This window comes from Xyrauchen texanus, chromosome 9 (assembly GCF_025860055.1).
Source record: "Xyrauchen texanus isolate HMW12.3.18 chromosome 9, RBS_HiC_50CHRs, whole genome shotgun sequence".
Taxonomy (NCBI): Eukaryota; Metazoa; Chordata; class Actinopteri; order Cypriniformes; family Catostomidae; genus Xyrauchen; species Xyrauchen texanus.
In genome coordinates, this window is record NC_068284.1 from 7,138,225 (window position 1) to 7,157,378 (window position 19,154).

The 19,154-nt window shown below is 44.2% G+C and overlaps 1 protein-coding gene across 1 annotated transcript in view; it reads left to right on the forward strand.

The window, feature by feature from the left end:
• The window catches only part of LOC127649049 (NACHT, LRR and PYD domains-containing protein 3-like), a 41,681-nt gene that overhangs the window by 18,283 nt on the left and 4,244 nt on the right, over window positions 1-19,154 (forward strand). The window contains 3 exon segments of the mRNA XM_052133942.1: window positions 9,262-9,435; window positions 12,845-13,018; window positions 15,336-15,509. Of these exon segments, the coding sequence (XP_051989902.1) occupies window positions 9,262-9,435; window positions 12,845-13,018; window positions 15,336-15,509 (522 nt within the window).

A 19,154-nucleotide genomic window follows, 5' to 3' on the forward strand; every position in this document is an offset into this window, starting at 1 on the left:
TCAAGGTAGTTCAGTATGCGGATGCTCACTTCCCTTTACGGGGCAAGGGCTGCCTCTGCAATCTTTGCGAACAGGGGGGACTGGGACAAGCCGATGGGGAGTACCTGTACTGATACGCCCGGCCGTCGAACGCAAACCATAGGAAGGGTCTGTGTCGACGCAAAATCGAGACGTGGAAGTATGCGTCCATCAGGTCTACCGCTGCGAACCAATCTTGATGCTGGATGCATGTCAAAATATGTTTCTGCATCAGCGTATTGAATGGGAGACTGTGCAAGGCCCAGTTCAGAACTTGCAGGCCAAGACTGGCCGCAACCCACCGCCCTTCTTGGAAACAATGAAATAAGGGCTGTAAAACCCCTGTCTCATCTCGGCTGGAGGGACAGGCTCTATCGCGACCATGACCTCTTTCACTGACGTGAAGAGAATGCAGAGGAACCAGGGCGGCCCCTGGCAAACTGAATCGCATAGCAGAGTCGGCAGCTCTGGCCAACAAGCGCTACGGGTTTGAAAGTGACAACCACGCGTCCGAAATCCGGGCAAGGGGCAGTAAGGGGAGGAATGCATCCGATGTTCCTGGGGGTGGGGCCTCTCAGCGGGGGGGAGTGGGGAGTTCCGTGTCGGGGAGTGGGGCTCCGACCCGAGGTGGCCCACGCTGAGGAGACCCTCGAAGCACTTACCTTGCTGCACTCGCCCGGCGTAAGGCAGGCCGGCGACTGAGGAGGAGGGCATCTCTGGCTGTCCTCGAGACTCGTCACCAGCAGCTGGCTGGGGGTGTGGTTTGTGTGGTGCAGTGAGGCAGGAGAAGTCGGGGGGTGGCGACCGTGAGTGCCGGTGCTGTGACCCGAGGATGGAGGAAACTGCTCTTTTTTTGACAATGTGGGTATTGCAGTCCATACTCTCGCGGCAGCCCAGGCAAGCATGGTGGTTAGCTCCGTGTCAGCCTCGGATGGGCTGCCACACCCAAAGGCGGCACCACGGTCAACTCCTCAGCATCTGAAATCCCCAAGGAGCTCTCCAATGAAGTGATTGACATCTCATCCTGCTCACGAGCTCCGGAAGAGCAAGGTTGGTGGTGAGGCAAGCCTGCGTCATTCCAGTGCTGGACAGAAGCAAATGAGCATACAGGGGAGTGGGCAGTCTATGGGGATTTACCCAGTGGAACCGTACCCACTGAAGCCCCCAAATCACCTTCAGTGTCAGCCAAAGCGGTCTCGTACCCTTCGGTAGGAGGAGCCACGAGGGGGACAGCCTAAGTGCCATTCCCTCGGAAGGAGGAAATCCCAGACCGCAACATTGCCATGGTCATGTTCTTACAGTCAAAACATGAACCATCCACAAATGCTTCCTCAATGTGCTTATGGCCCAGGCACATGAGGCAGTAACCATGACTATGAGAGGCGGAGAGGTAACGACCACATCCAGGAACGGCACAGAGACGGAAAGGCATCTTTAAAAAGGTGCGTCTTTAAAAAGACGTTCAAAGTCACTGTGCCTGCTCTAATAGAGGAAACACACTCTTTTCAAGGAAAAGCTCTTTAAAGCACTGTTGAAGTGCCAGGGGTTTAATCTGCAGCGGTGTGCAGAGTGGAGAGAGAACCTATACAATGTGCCTTATGTCCAATAGCAATGCTGGTATTCAGCTTGCTGGCAATACAACTGTTTGACACTGAAGAAAAAGTCTGAATGAATCTGCATATATATCCGTATGTCTGGGTGATTGGCATGCAAATTTAACTCGCCAATTTCTCATTGGCCTTTTCTAAAAGATCTGAAGGTGAATCGGGCTCCCAAGAGTGACCCCTAGTGTCACTACATCGACACATTGTCGAGTGATTGACAGAAGGGGAAACATAAATTAATATAGTTTGTTGTGTGTTTGTGTTTGTATCATGTAAATTCAACTTGAGAATTTCAGTAGAAGCATCTTCTACAATCCTGTCCGTCATAGTGTAACAGTAAGTTTATTTTAGAATTGAAATTAACTGATCTAGTTGAACTTTCAGTTTTGAACACTGTAGTATTATTTACAGATTAAGTTTGTGCTGCTTTGTTTTACACATAACACACTGATTTTATTGGGGGTTGTATTTAGAATTTTAGGTTACAATGTTTGAATTTTGTGTCAATATTGAGGGTTGTATTTAGAATTTTAGGTTACAATGTTTGAATTTTGTGTTAAAATGTGTACTTGACATGACAAGTCATTTCATAATTACACATGCAATATGACATCATATGGACATAATAGACTACATGGAATTTGTATATTAAAAAAAGCTAAAAACTAAATCTAAAATAAAATCTACATTTTCACAAACTATATAGCCTATACAGTTAAGTGCAGAAGTTTGCACACCCCTTTCAGAATGTATACAAATATTTTTTATGTAGTTCTGCCCTTCAAAAGCTACAGCTGTGGCCAAAGGTATTGGCAGTGACATAAATTTTGTGTTTTGCAAAGTTTTCTGCTTCAGTTGTAGTGGTGTTGCTTCACATTGTTTCTAGATTATTGTGCAGAGTGATCAGATGCAGTTTAAATAATTGAAAAAAGCTTCATTGGCCAAAAAAAAATTACTTTATCGCAATAACCCAAATTTCACAGTTTTTTGGCCCTGGCACAAAATTATCAGCTAACATAATTTCACTAATCATACCAGCACCACCTGGGAAAGTGTGAACAAGTACTAATCAGGTAAAATCACTCTGATTGGATTATAATAGCAGACTGATTGTTATAAAAGGAGGAAAGAAGTGCTTACAATCACTGTGTTCTTGTTAGCAATGGTTATCTCTAAGGAAAGATGTGCAGCCATCATCGCTTTGCATCGAAATGGCTTCACGTGCAAGAAAATTCCTGCAAAGAATATTGCACCTGAAAAAACCATTTACTGGATCATCAAGAACTTCAAGGAGAGAGGTTCAACTGAAGGCTTCAGGATGTCCCAGATTGTCCAGCAAGCGCCAGGACTGTCTCCTCCTGAGGAGTCAGCTATTGAATCGTGTCACCACCAGTGCAGAGCTTGCTCAATATTGGCAGCAGTTTGGTGTGAGTGCATCTGCATGCAAAGTGAGGCGAAGACTTTTGGACAATGACCTGGTGTCAAAAAGCGCAGCAAAGAAGCCACTTCTCTCCAAGAAAAATTTCAAGGACAGACTGAAATTCTGCAGGAAGTACAAGGATTGGACAGCAGAAGACTAGTATAAAGTTATTTTTCTCTGATGAAGCCCCCTTCTGACTGTTTGGGACATCTAGAAAATCGATAGTCCGGAGAAGAAAAGGTGAACCCTACCATGAGTCCTGTGTCATGTCAACAGTGAAGCATCCTGAAACCATCCATGTGTGGGGTTGCTTTTCATCCAAGGGAGTTGGCTCTCTCACAATTCTGCCCAAAAACACTGCCATGAATAAAGAATGGTATCAAAACGTCCTGCAAGAGCAACTTCACCCAACAATCCAGGAGCAATTTGGTGATGATCCGTGCATTTTCCAGCATGATGGAGTACAATGTCACAAGGTAAGAGTGATAAGGAAGTGGCTCGGAGATCATAATGTTGAAAGTTTTGATCCGTGGCCAGACAACTCCCCAGAGCTTAATCCCATAGAGAACCTGTGGTCAATCCTCAAAAGGCGAGTGGACAACAGAAGCCCACAAATTGTGATTAACTCCAAGCACTAATAAGGCAAGAATGCATCAACATCAGTCAGGATTTGGCCCAGAAGCTGATATCCAGCATGCCAGAGCGAATTGCAGAGGTTATGAATAACAAGGGTCAACACTGTAAATATTGACTTTTTGCATATTTTGAATGTTTTTGCCAATAAAAGCCTTTAAAATTTATGAGACAATAAATTGTCTATCAGTGAGCTGAGATCACTTACTATTCCACTCACCTCTGCAGAGCTTAGGCTGATGGATCTACGGCGCATAACAGCGGCTTTTTTTTATACGTAATGGTGGCACGTGCACAATACGAGGCTTAGCGTCTCTCCAGTTTTTGCAAATGAGTTATTATTTACCTAGTTATTTTCAGCTCAGTTGTTCGTCACAACTCTGCACAAACTTCATACAGCCAACACACTATTGGACATCAAACTTCGCTGCAGAAACACATCAGTGGATACAAAATCAGACCTCCAGAGTTACTCTGGTCCCCGGACTCGAAGTGAGTCAGCCAGTCCGACAGGAAATGCCTGTAGCCAGCGCCACGAGCATAAACTAAGATGGGGTAAGTGGGGCGGGCTAAGCTAAAGCTAAACCCACATCGCACAGCGCTACCGAGCATCTTTCTCACTAATGTACGGTCTCTGGCAAATAAGATAGATGAACTACGACTATGGATTACTCAGCAAATGTTTTTTGACTGCAGCGTTATGGTTTTCACGGAAACTTGGCTCAATAGCGCCATTCCAACCAGCGCGATTGAGCTAGAGGGGCTCAGTATACATAGAGCTGACCGTACAGCTGTGGACTGTGGGTGTTTGCATCTATGGAAACAGAACTTGGTGCACCAATGCTGTTATTACCAAATCCCACTGTTCTGCTGATATTGAGTACCTCTGTATCAAGTGCAGACCCTTTTACCTGCCCCATGAATTTACATCTACCATAATCGCTACAGTATATGTACCCCTGGATGCTAATGCTAAGCTATCCATGAAGGAGCTCTCTTCTGTTGTTAGTAAACCGCAAACAACGCATCTGTACGGAGCTTTTATCATTGCTGGCGATTTCAATCACGCCAATTTGAGGACAGCACTCCCCAAATTTTATCAAAACTTTTTTTGCCCTACAAGAGGAGACAACACTCTTGATCATGTTTATACAAACATCTCTGATGCCTACAAAGCCACCCCCCTCCCCCATGTTGGCAATCCGATCACTTATCCCTGTTCCTATTCCCCAAATATACCCCCATCATTAAACGTGTGAAACCCACAGTGAGGACTGTAAAAGTGTGGCTGGAAGAAGCAGATTCTTCACTACAGCATGAGTTCCAGAACACAGACTGGAATGTGTTTGCTTCTCAGGCCAACCTGGACTCCCACACCGACATAAACAGCTACACAAATTCTGTTCTGCAACACATCAACAGGCGTGTTAACATGGTAACCACCGATAAAACAATTAAAACATACCCCAATCAGAAACCCTGGATGAACAAGGAAGTCAGACTCCTGCTGAAGGCACATGATGCTGCTTTCAGATCAGATGACCGGGAAGCCTACAATTTATCCAGGGCCAATCTGAAGAGGGGAATTAAAGTAGCCAAGTACAACTACAAACTGCGGATTGAGGAAAATTTTACAAACAATGACCCCCGACGTATGTGGACAGGCATCCATGACCTCACAAACTACAAACCAGCGAACAGCACCCCCCAACCAGTAATGCCACCCTCCCAGACAAACTGAACACCTTTTTTTGTTCGCTTTGATTGCGGAAACACAGAACAATCCATAAAAGCTGAGCTCCCATCTGATGATCCGCCACTCACTTCTTCCTCCAGTGACGTGTGCTCCACCCTGAGCAGAGTGAATGCACATAAAGCTGCTGGCCCTGATGGCATCCCGGGCCGAGTGCTCAGGGCCTGTGCAGAACAGCTGGCTGACGTCTTCACCAACATTTTCAACCTCTGAACCTTGGCCCAGACCAATGCCCCCACTAGCTTCAAAACAGCCTACATTGTACCAGTACCAAAAAATGCTGCTGCAGTGGCCCTCAATGACTTCCACCCCATTGCTCTTACTCCCATTGTAGAAAAGTGTTTTGAGAGGTTGGTCCTCTCCCACCTGAAATCATGTCTGCCCCCAACACTGGACCCATATCAGTTCGCCTACAATCCTAGCAGATCAACTGAGGATGCTATCACCTCAGCTCTTCACCCCGCCCTGACTCACTTGGACAAAAATAATACGTATGTCAAGATGCTATTCACTGATTTCAGTTCTGCCTTCTATACTGTGATCTCATCCAAGCTTATCTCCAAGCTCACTGATCTTGGCATCAGCCCCTCCTTCTGCAACTGGACCTTGGACTTTCTCACTAACAGACCACAGTCTGTTAGGATCAGCAACCACATATCCTCCACCCTCAAATCCTCCACCCTCATTTTTGTGCTGAGTCCAATCCTCTACTCCCTCTTTACCCTCAACTGCATACCTGATCATGGCTCCAACTCCATAATCAAGTTTGCAGATGACACCACGGTGGTAGACCTGATCAGTGGCGATGATGAGATTGCCTAAAGGGAAGAGGTACAGCACCTGGCAGTGTGGTGTGCCAACAACAATCTCACACTCAACACCCAGAAGACCAAGGAACTAATTGTGGACTACCAGCGAACTAGGGAAGGACAGACACACACACTCCCATCTACATTGATGGGACGAAGTGGAGTGTGTGACAAGCTTCAAGTTCCCGGGTGTCCATATCTCTGAGGATCTTTCCTGGACCTACAACAGCACCTTTACTTCCTTAGGAAGCTCACCTGTCCCCCACATCCTGCTAAACTTTTACCGTTGCACTATTGAAAGTGTCTTAACAAACTGCATCACAGTGTGGTATGGCAACTGCACTGTCTCAGGCCAGAAGGCACTTCAGCAGGTGGTGAAAACTGGTGGACATCACTGGTGTCCAGCTACCCTCCATCAAAGACATTCACAATAAACGCTGCCTAAGGAGGGTGAGAAGCATTATCAAAGACACCTCTCACCCCAACCACTGTCTGTTTACTCCTCTCCCATCTGAGAGACGCTATAGGAGTCTTCGCTCTCGCACCAGCAAACTCAGGAACAGTTTCTGTCCCTCAGCTGTCAGCCTACTGAACTTTAAACTCAGGCACTGAACACTACATCCCACCTGAACTACATATTTGTATTTTTTTATTAATTTATATATATATATATATATATTTTTCGCACATTCCCTTGCACACTTCTTGCACATAACTTCAACCTGCTGATGCCACTTGCATTGTTATGGTCACCGGCCATATAAATATATTTACACATTTACATATTTATACCTCATTCTGTACAATGTACCTTCAGTTTTATGCTTCTTTGTTTGCACCTTGTACTGTATTCATAGACATTTGCATTGAGCTGGTCTCTGCTTCTCTACATCATAACCTTGCTCTCAAAAAACCCATATTGTATATACTTACATATTTATATATATATATATATTGTGGCAGCGGGGGCGTGGTCAAGTGCCCGTCCGGGAGAGGAAAGCGGTAAGGGCGCTGACACCTGAGCTAAATTATTATTAAAATTAACACCTGTCTCTAATTCCAGTGAGCACAAGGAGAGCGGCATAAAAGCAGACTCAGAGCCTCCAGTCAAGAGACCACCGACAAGCCAACCCAGTGCACTTGTTTTGTTATGTGTTATATTTCTTGTGAACTATTGTCAGACAGATGGCAATTAAAGCCTTACCTGTTGTGGAAGCCTCGTTTCCTGTCCTCCTTCCCATGAGGGTTGTTACATGTATATATATATATATATATATATATATATATATATATATATATATATACTACATATTACATATTGCTATTTGCACTTCTGGTTAGATGCTAACTGCATTTCATTGGCTCTGTACTTGTATTTTGCTCAATGACAATAAAGTTGCATCCACGCCACCCCCTACCCCCGATTCCTTTCGGTGCATGACAAGTTGACGAAACCTTAGAAGGCACCTTTTACTGCCCGAAACCAGCTTCCTGTCCTCAACAGCAGGGCGGCCCATGGGTACTCGGAGGTCCCCCAGGTGGACAGAGCGGTTGCGATCCACCTGTGTCCCGAGAACGCCCCAACCTGACGGGATCACCCAGTGCTCCCCTCCAAGGCCTGTAGGATGACATCATCACTGACCGACAAAGTATACAGTGCCACTGGATAGGCCGCCTCCGCCCTGCATTCCATGGCCCTCCTGCAAGTTCACCAGGACAAGGCACTCAAAGATCTGCACTTGGGTAGTCCTGATCCTGATGTGCTGCAAGAACTGGACTCGACAACCGATCATGCCCCCCGGGACCACAAAGGTCACAGCGCTGTCACTCGGATGGACGATGGCCACCCACGTGGTTCAGGAGCGTCATCTATGGCTGAACCTGGTCGAGATGCGGGAAGTAGACAAAGCATGCTTTCTCAACACCCCCGTCTCCCAGCTTGGTCTATTTGGCGACACCGTTGATGACTTCGCCCAGCAGTTCTCAGCGGTGAAGAAACAGACAGAGGCCATTTCCCACATCATGCCCCGCCACTGTACCAGAGCGGTCCGTGCTCCGTCTGCTCATCGAGGGCATCCTCCTGTGGCTTCCAAATGTCAGGCAGCTCCACCTCAACCTGGGTCCAGCTCTCAGCCCCATCATCAAGTGCCCCACAGGAAGCACACGCCCCCATCTCCTGAAGGTCCTCGAGGACCCGGAAGGCTCCCAAGCGTTCCTGAGATGGACGACCCAGGGAACAAGAGGTTTTCTTCATGGGACCTCCTCATCAGTCACTATCCTGCCTCCTGCCGGGTGTGTGGAGGTAGGTAAGTGCTTTGAGGGTATGTGCAGTCTGTTGCAGCCTGCCGCTTTGGCACGCAACTGCCTGCCCACACCTGCATCAGCAGCGCACGTACACAGTTCAGCGCATGGCGTGATTGAATAGGGACCCCTAGTGTTGCTGCACTCGACACAACGTCGAAGTGAGCGACAGACAGGGAACGTCTAGGTTACTGTTGTAACCTCCATTCACTGATGGAGGGAATGAGATGTTGTGTCCCCCTGGCCATGAGGCTGAACCGATCCACTGCTATGGCCGAACATTATTCTCGGCTCCTCAGTGCAAAACCAGAATGGACAGATGCATGATTCCCTCCTTCTATAGCCATATGTCCGTGGTAGGGACATGCAAATTCTGTCTGCCAATTTCTCATTGGACTTTTCTCAAGTTCAGAGGTAACCGAGGACTTCAAAGAAGTCCACTAGTGTTGCTTCACTTGACACAACATCTCGAGGTTACAACAGTAACCTAGACAATCAATTTAGTTGAAAGTGTTTTATGTTTCATGATAAACTAATTAACAGAAGTGACATTACTTGTCATGAAGAAGATTTAACACAGTTTGTACACATCCATTTGTTCTTGTCTTGTTTCTATCTGAGGGGTGTGAGTTTCAGAGTGATGCTGACAGCTGTACTGAGACTGCTGTATCTTCACTAAAACTTATAGTTTAACACACTGTTATCTTCTCATTTCACTCTCAGTCTAAGTTGGTGTAATCTGACAGATGAAAGTTGTTCATCACTGGTTTCAGTTCTCAGTACAAACTCCTCAAGTCTGCGAGAACTGGACCTGAGTAACAATGATCTGCAGGATTCAGGAGTGAAGCTGCTCTCTGCTGGACTGAAGAATACAAACTGTAAACTGGAGAAACTAAAGTAAGAAAATAATTAAATCAATACAGTTTGATGTGTGTTTGTGTTTGTATCATGTAAATTGAACTTGAGAATTTCAGGAGAAGCATATTCTATAATCCTATACATCATAGTGTAACAGTAAGAAGTTTTTATTTTAGAATTGAAATGAATTGATCAAGTTGAACTTCAGTAACTGTAGTATTATTTACAGATGAAGTTTGTGCTGCTTTGTTTTACCCACACTTTAATTTATTTTAGTTTACAATGTTTGAATTTTGTGTTAAAATGTGTACGTGACATGACAAGTCATTTCATAATAGGTCTGAAATGATTAGTCAACATTATTGATAACCTCATCAATAAAACAATTGTCACCAAAAATGTTTGTTGTCGAATAGTCATCTGATTTCATTTAACAAAACATGAGATCTTTTAAACTCTAATGATTTATCTATGAAAAAATATAGATTTAATAATTTCCCAAATTCACAACATATTTTTACCTAATGAAATATACTGCTTCAATCCATGTTTATTAGCATTTAGACTTTCAAGAACAACATTTTCACTGCGGTAAAAAAACGTTGCTCTCCCGCTTGCCGGACACAAAGCGAGGCACGCACCTCGATGTTCCCTATCTGTCACTCACTCAAAGTTGTCAATGTAGTGACACTAGGGGTCACTATACAAAATGCCACAGCTAGCTGAACTGTGTTATGTGGACTGCTGATGCAGGTGCAAACAAGCTGCTGTGTGCGTAATAGCAGGTGCACTCAGTCTGCACGTAGCCTGCCCCAACATCCCAAAAAATTTCATATAATTCCCCACATCCCCAGCAGACCATGCCAGCCACACCAATCTCAAACCGTACTGTGGAAAATACATCACAGGGGTTTACCAGAGGTAACCAGCAACTTTGGAGCATCTACCCCAGTACAGGGCATCCTAGCACCCATACTGGGCCTGGCCATGAATTCCTCCACTGAATTTGTGAGCCACAGGGCTAGGGAGAAAGGACATCCAGGATTCACAGACTCGTGAACTCGCATGGGGGAAATAAGCGACCAAGAGGATTCCACACTCAGAAGAGTGTGCTTTTAATCCCAAAGGGGCAGGCACTTCACCCTGGGTCTGGTATGCTGACGCAATGGCATCCATGGTCCAGTGGGCAAGCCTTTGTTTGGAGACAGCGTTCCCTTTCTGCTGTCCGCCATAGCAGACAAAGAGCTGCTCAGAGTGTCTAGAGCTCTGCATGCAAGGGAGGGGCTGTCGCGAGGAGCGTGAGATCCGAGAACCAAGTCTGAATTGGCCAGTATGGCACCACAAGGATGACCTATTCCTCGTCCTCCCTGTTCTTGCACAAAGTCTGAACCGGGGGATAGTTTACTCTTTCCCCAGTTGATCCGAAGCCCCAAACGGCAGAAGTGCTCGAGCACTAGCTCCCTGTGCACAAACAACAAATCTCAAGAGTGGGCTAGAATCAGTCAATCGTCAAGATAGTTGAGGATGCAAAATGCCCACTTCCCTTAACGGGGCAAGGGCTGCCTCTGCGACTTTCGTGAAGATGCGGGGTCACAGGAACAAGCCGAAGGAGGCGGGTCTGTGCTGTCTGTTTCTTCACTGCCGATAACTGCTGGGCGAAGTCCTCGACGGTGTCGACGAATAGGCCGATCTGGGAGATGGGCACGTTCAGGAAGCAGGTCTTGTCGGCGTCCCTCATCTCAACCAGATTCAGCTATATGTGGCAATCCAGGACCACCAAGGTGGACATCGCCTGTCCAAGTGCCTGCGCTGTGTCCTTCGTCACCCAGAGGGCGAGATCGGTTGCTGAGCGCAGCTCCTGCATCACATTAGAGTCAGAACTTCCCACGTGCAGCTGTTTTAATGCATTGGCCTGGTGGACTTGCAGGAGGGCCATAGCATGCAGGATGGAGGCAGCCTGTCCAGCGGCTCAGTCGCCAGAGACTGGCTGGCCCGTCGTCGAGGGTAGTGAGAGCGGAGGAGCTCAGAATTCAGGTCCGGGCAGTGAAAGGTGCCTTCGATGACTTCGTGCACTCCTCATTCACCTTCGGAAAGAATGGGGCCGGTGTCGGTGGCGCGCCAAACCCAGGAACCAATCAATGAGCCGCAAGGGCTCAGGGCAGGGTGGAGAGTTCTACTCCAGCCCAACCCTCAAGGCAGCCCGGTTAAGCATGGTGGTCAGCTCCTCAGACTGAGTGACCACACCCGAAGGCAGAAGCCCAGTCGAGTCCTCAGCGTCCAACATTGCCAACCCGCTCCCGATGCTGCGATCAACACTTCATCCTGCTTGCGAGCTCCGAAAGAGATATTAAGCTCACCCTGAGGCGAGCTGCCGGTCTCATCCCAGAACTCGACCGGGGCAAAAAAGCATGCTGGGGAAATGAAAAGTCCCATTGGAGTCCCTAAATCATCTCCAGTGGCAACCAACCCGGCCTCGAACCCCATGAAAGAAGGAAAGCCACGACTGCAACATTGCCACGTTCTCGCAATAAGAACACAAACCATTTATGAATGCTGCCTCAACGTGACAATGGCCCAGACACGTGAGTTTCCTCAAAAACCAGAAGTGTTTGGGGCTCCCAAGAGCGACCCCCAGTGTCACAAAATCGACTCAACGTTGAGTGAGTGACAGATAGGGAAGATTATATTTTTTATGTAGTTCTGCCCTTCAAAAGCTACATAAAACAAAATGTACTCTTATTTACACAAATCATCTTGGATCTTCTTGTGTTCCTTCTCGAGAATCAGTCATTGTTTGAACCTTTTGTAATAGTTGTGTATGAGTCCCTCACAGTACTGCCGCTCCCTATACACATACTATGTAATCTGCGTAGGGCACCAACTCCCTGGGGGGGCACAATCTTACCCTAGGAGGGCACCAGAAAGTCCACCGTCTGCCCTTACTCGCATTTTTTACGTTATACGTTATTCAAGGACCCAAAATCAGTTGCAGAACACAGACGATCGCACAGACAAACCTTAAGATACTTTTTGTAAAATTAGTTGAAAAGTAATGGAGATCTATTGAAAGTTGCATTTTTAAACTTTGAAGTGTTGCTATAAATATGACTCTTCATGTGTTCTCTAGACATTTACATTTAGAGAACATATTGAAGTATTGTTCCCTTCATTGATTCTTTATTTTTTCTGTAGTTGTAGTTTTACTTCATAAAACCTGCAGAAACCCTGCATGCATTTAGTTGAAAGTGTTTTATGTTTCTTGATTAACTAATTTACAGAAGTGACATTATTGTTCATGTAGAAGATTGAACACAATTTGTACACATCCATTTGTTCTTGTTTTGTTTCTATCTGATGGGTATGAGTTTCAGAGTGATACTGACAGCTGTACTGAGACTTCTTCACTAAAACGTAGTTTAACACACTGTTATCATCTAATTTCTCTCAGTTTGAGTGACTGTAATCTGACAGAGGAAAGTTGTTCATCACTGGTCTCAGCTCTCAGTTCAAACTCCTCAAATCTGAGAGAACTGATCCTGAGTCTCAATGAACTGCAGGATTCAGGTGTGAAGATGCTCTCTGATCTACTGAAGAATACAAACTGTAAACTGGAGAAACTAAAGTAAGAAAATACTTCAATCAATACAGTTTGATGTGTGTTTGTGTTTGTATCATGTAAATTCAACTTGAGCATTTCAGGAGAAGCATCTTCTACAATCCTATCCATTATAGTGTAACAGTAAGAAGTTTTTATTTTAGAATTGAAATGAATTGATCTAGTTGAACTTTCTCTTCTTTGCAGTATTGAACACTGTAGTATTATTTACAGATGAAGTTTGTGCTTCTATATTTTACCCTTAACACACTCTGATTTATTGTGGAGGGGGTATTTTGAATTTTAGGTTACAATGTTTGAATTTTGTGTTAAAATATGTACGTGATATGACAAGTCATTTCATATTTACTCTTGCAATATGACATCATATGAATAGACTACATGGAAAATGTACATTAAAAAAAGATCAAATGTGGTTAAATTGTGAAAAAACGGAATCTAAAACAATATATACATTTCATAAACTATATAGCCTATACAGTTAAGTGCAGAAGTTTGTACACCCCTTTCAGAATGTATACAAATAGCCTATAAGATATAAAAGATTATTTGTTTTATGCAGTTCTGCCCTTCAATAGCTACATAACACAAAATGTACTCTTATTTACACTAATCATCCTCTTCAAAAGTTTGCACCCCTTGGATCTTCTTGTGTTCCTTCTTGAGCATCAGTAATTGTTTGCACCTTTTGTAATTGTTGTGTATGAGTCCCTCAATTGTCCCAAGTGTCAAAAGCTGGATCTCATCATAAAGCCACTGAAGAACTCAAATGTGCAGAAGATGCTGAGAAACCAAATAATGTACAGTAGTTTGGAGGCTTTCTTAAGAAAAGTGGACATCTTCACTGCTCGGGACAAAACAGGGACTCATGAACAATTATTATACAAACAGTCATTGATCATCGAGAAAGAAACACACCATATTAAAAACCTATAGAATGTAAACTTCTGAACAGGATCATGTGTGTAAATTCAGTTACTATTTTGTTTTGTGGAATATATGTGAGGCTCTGTTATGTCAAATAGCTTAGTCATGGCAAAACTAAATAAAAACAAAATGCAATTTTTATAATCCCTCGTTTAAAAAATTACATTATAATGCACACCCCCCCCCCCCCCTCCACACACACACACATACACATACACATACAAACAAAAACAAACACACACAAACACATTAAAAACACACAGACTCACAAACACAGACACACACCCACAAACACCAACACACACAGACACATACATATGCAAACACACTCACACACACACACACAACACACCAACACACACGAAGACACATACATATGCAAACACTCACACACACACACACACACAAACACAAACACAGTATCCTGCCCGTTTTGGGACTTTAAAAATGTGGTCAACCTGTTGAAGTTATTTTCGAGATAAGACTAGTGGTCATTTGTGTGGCACATAGCTTACATTAGATGGAGAAATTGAACAGTATAAAGTAGCTGCTGGTATGTGCTGCTTCATATGTCTGTAAGTGACACATCAGTGTTCTAGAGGAATATAGCTCATACAATGAGTCTGATCTGAAGGGAAAACTTATTTCACATTCTTCTGGTTGTGAGCAGAGGTATTCAAGCCTTAAGATACTTTTTGTAAAATTAGTTGAAAATTAATGGAGATCTATTGAAAGTTACATTATTAAACTTTGAAGTGTTGCTATAAATTTGACTCTTCATGTGTTCTCTAGACATTTACATTTAGAGAACATATTGATGTATTGTGTTCCCTTCAGTTGATTCTTTACATATCTGTAGTTGCTCTTAAAAAAGTCTTAAATTTCACTTCATAAAACCTGCAGAAACCCTGCATCAATTTAGTTGAAAGTGTTTTCTGTTTCTTGATGAACTCATTTACAGAAGTGACATTATTGTTCATTGCAAAGAGGTATAAGGGAAAGGATGATGCGAGCACCGGCTTGACAATATAAATAATAGTTTTAAAGAAAAACTTATACAAAAGACACAAACGCACACACATGACGGACATGCCTGTAAACGACCTCTCTCTCTCTCTCTCTCTCTCTCGCACCATTTCCCGCAGTCTGCCTTTATCCCTCTAGGAGGCTTGATTAGCCTGATAAGGGACCGGGTGTGTAGAATCACCACTCGGCCCTGCCCTCCGCCCTGGCACATTCATGTAGAATATTGAATACAGTTTGTACACATCCATTTGTTCTTGTTTTGTTTCTATCTGAGGGATGTGAGTTTCAGAGTGATGCTGACAGCTGTACTGAGACGTCTTCATTAAAACCTATAGTTTATCACACTGTTATCTTATCATTTCTCTCTCAGTCTGAGGAACTGTAATTTGTCAGAGGAAAGTTGTTCATCACTGGTCTCAGTTCTCAGTTCAAACTCCTCAAGTCTGAGAGAACTGGACCTGAGTGTCAATGAACTGCAGGATTCAGGAGTGAAGCTGCTCTCTGCTGGACTGAAGAATACAAACTGTAAACTGGAGAAACTAAAGTAAGAAAATAATTAAATCAATACAGTTTGATGTGTGTTTGTGTTTGTATCATGCAAATTCAACTTGAGCATTTCAGGAAAAGTATCTTCTACAATCCTGTCCATAATAGTGTAACAGTAAGAAGTTTTTATTTTAGAATTGAAATGAATTGATCTAGTTGAACTTTGTCTTCTGTGCAGTATTGAACACTGTAGTATTATTTACAGATGAAGTTTGTGCTTCTATATTTTACCCTTAACACACTCTGGTTTATTGTGGAGGGGGTATTTTGAATTTTAGGTTACAATGTTTGAATTTGTGTTAAAATGTGTACATGATATTACAAGTCATTTCATAATTACTCTTGCAATATGACATCATATGGATAGAATAGACTACATGGAAAATGTACATTAAAAAAAGATCAAATGTGGTTAAATCTTGAAAAAACGGAATCTAAAATAATATATACATTTTCATAAACTATATAGCCTATACAGTTAAGTGCAGAAGTTTGTACACCCCTTTCAGAATGTATACAAATAGCCTATAAGATATAAAAGATTTATTTGTTTTATGCAGTTCTGCCCTTCAATAGCTACATAACACAAAATGTACTCTTATTTACACTAATCATCCTCTTCAAATGTTTGCACCCCTTGGATCTTCTTGTGTTCCTTCTTGAGCATCAGTAATTGTTTGCACCTTTTGTAATAGTTGTGTATGAGTCCCTCAATTGTCCCAAGTGTCAAAAGCTGGATCTCATCATATAGCCACTGAAGAACTCAAATGTGCAGAAGATGCTGAGAAACCAAATAACTGTACAGTAGTTGGGGACATCTTCACTGCTCGGGACAAAGTAGGGACTCATGAACAATTATTACACAAACAGTCATTGATCATAGAGAAAGAAACACAACATATTAAAAAGCAAGAGATTGTAAACTTCTGAACATGATCATGTGTGTAAATTCAGATACTATTTTGTCTTGTGGAATATATGTGAAGTTCTGTTATTTCAAATAGCTTTTTCAAGGCAGTACTAAATCAAAACATCCCTCATTTAAATTTTTTTAATTATCACACACTGTTCCTTAATTACTATCCTTATGGGGACATTTGGTCCCCACAAAGTGATAAATACACGCTCACACTCACACACACACACACACACACACACACACACACACACACACACACACACACACACACACACACACACACACACACACACACAGTTGTGTTTCCATGTTTTATGGGGACTTTCCATAGACATAATGGTTTTTATACTGTACAAACTTTATATTCTATCCCCTAAACCTAACCCTACCCCTAAACCTAACCCTCACAGAAAACTTTCTGCATTTTTACATTTTCAAAAAACATAATTTAGTGTGATTTATAAGCTGTTTTCCTCATGGGGACCGACAAAATGTCCCCACAAGGTCAAAAATTTCGGGTTTTACTATCCTTATGGGGACATTTGGTCCCCACAAAGTGATAAATACACGCACACACACACACACACACACACACAAACAAGCACTCACACATGCACACACACACACACACAGACAAGTGTCTCGCCCATTTTGAGACTTTTGAAAATGTGGTCACCCTGTTGAAGTTAATTTCGAGAGAAGACTAGTGGTCATTTGTGCGGCAAACGGCTTACATTAGATGGAGAAATTGAACAGTATACTGTAGAGTAGGTGCTGGTATGTGCTGCTTCATCTGTCAGTAAGTGACACATCAGTGTTGTAAAGGAATATAGCTCCTACAATGAGTCTGATCTGAAGGGGAAACTTATTTCACATTCTGCTGGTTGGGAGCAGAGGTATTCAAGCCTTAAGATACTTTTTGTAAAATGAGTTGAAAAGTAATGGAGATCTATTGAAGGTTTTTACACTTTGAATTGTTGCTATAAATATGATTCTTCATGTGTTCTGTAGACATTTAGATTTAGATAACAAATTGACTTATTGTTTTCCCTTCAATTGATTCTTTAAATCTTTTGTTGTTTCTTTTAAAAATGTGTTAAATTTCACTTCATAAAACCTGCAGAATCCCTGCATCAATTTAGTTGAAAGTGTTTTATGTCTCTTGTTGAACTAATTTACAGAAGTGACATTATTGTTATTGTAGAAGATTGAACACAGTTTGTACACATCCATTTGTTCTTTATTTTTTTTGAGGGGTGAGTTTCAGAGTGATGCTGACATTGTGTCACTGTAGTGACATTCGGGTCGCTCTTGGGAGCCCCAGACACCTCTGATCATTGAGAAAAGGCCAATGGGAATTTGCATACAACTCCCTCAAACACACGGGTATAAAAGGAGCTGGTTTGCAAATGCGCATTCAGATCTTTTCTTCGGAGCAGAACGGTTGTATTTCATCTAGCTAAATTCCTCTGCCGATCCATTCACCTCTGAAAACAGCAAGCTGCTCCCCGCCTTGATCCTACTTCCTACGGGTACGAGACCGTGTCGGTTAGCACTGGGGCTGATTTGGGGACCTCAATTGGAGCTTCTCCACCGGTTATACCCCAACAGACCTCCCATTCCCCAGCACGCTCGTGTGTCCCGGATGAGTTCTGTGATGAGACGCGGCTCATCACAAGGTGGGCCGGCGATCTAATTCGGAGCTTGCAATGAGGATGAGCTCTCGATCGCAGCATCGGAGAGCGGGCTCATCCAGTCTGATGGTGAGCACCCGGCTGGGCTCCCACTCTCAGGTGCGGTCGCCCAGTCACAGTCTGACACGGAGCTGGTGGCTATGCTTGCCTGGGTGGCCTCGAGTGTCGGGCTGTAGTGGAACCCTCCACTCCCCCTGAACTCTCGCGGCTCGACGATTGGTTCCTGGGGCCAGAGCGCAGCTCATGGCCACGCCCCGCCTCGGTCCCTTTCTTGCCGGAGGTGAAGGCCCACAACAGGATGGTTGCGATGGGTCGTGAGGACGATTGTCCTCCTCACCTGCTCCAGATCACTCTGTCGGCAGGTACTTGTAGGGCAGTAAGGGCTCAGCATGCCAATGCGTGACACCTCAGGTTCGACCTCACCGTGAGGCCCCATCCGCGGGTACGCCCGACATGCTTGTCCTTTTGGTCCCCCTCGCCCGGAGCTTGGGGACATGGTTCGCGCTTCCCAACCCGTCGTGGTGGCTGATCAGGACCATCCAACTTAGCTATGTGATTCATTTTACTAGGAGCCCACCCAGGGTCAACGGCATCCACCTCACTTCAGTAAAGGGCAAGGCTGCCGCCATCCTGCGGACAGAGGTCGCTGCCCTTCTGCAGACGTTCGCGATGGAGCCTGTTCCTCCAGCCGAGATGAATAAAGGGTTCTACAGCACTTACTTAATTGTAACAAAGAGAGCAGTGGGTTCTGAACCGGGCATTGCACAGACTCCCATTCAAGATGCTGACACAGAGACTAATTATATCGAGCATCCGGCATCAACATTGATTCACAGCGGTAGACCTGAAGGACACATACTTCCACGTCTCGGTTTTGCCTCGACACAGGCTCTTCCTACAGTTTGCCTTCGAGGGCCGGGCGTCTCCTCACCTTCGGTCTGTCCCTGTCACCTTGTGCCTTTACCAAGGTCGCAGAGGCAGCCCTTGCCCCATTAGATGACTGGCTAATTCTAGCTCACTCGCGAGATCT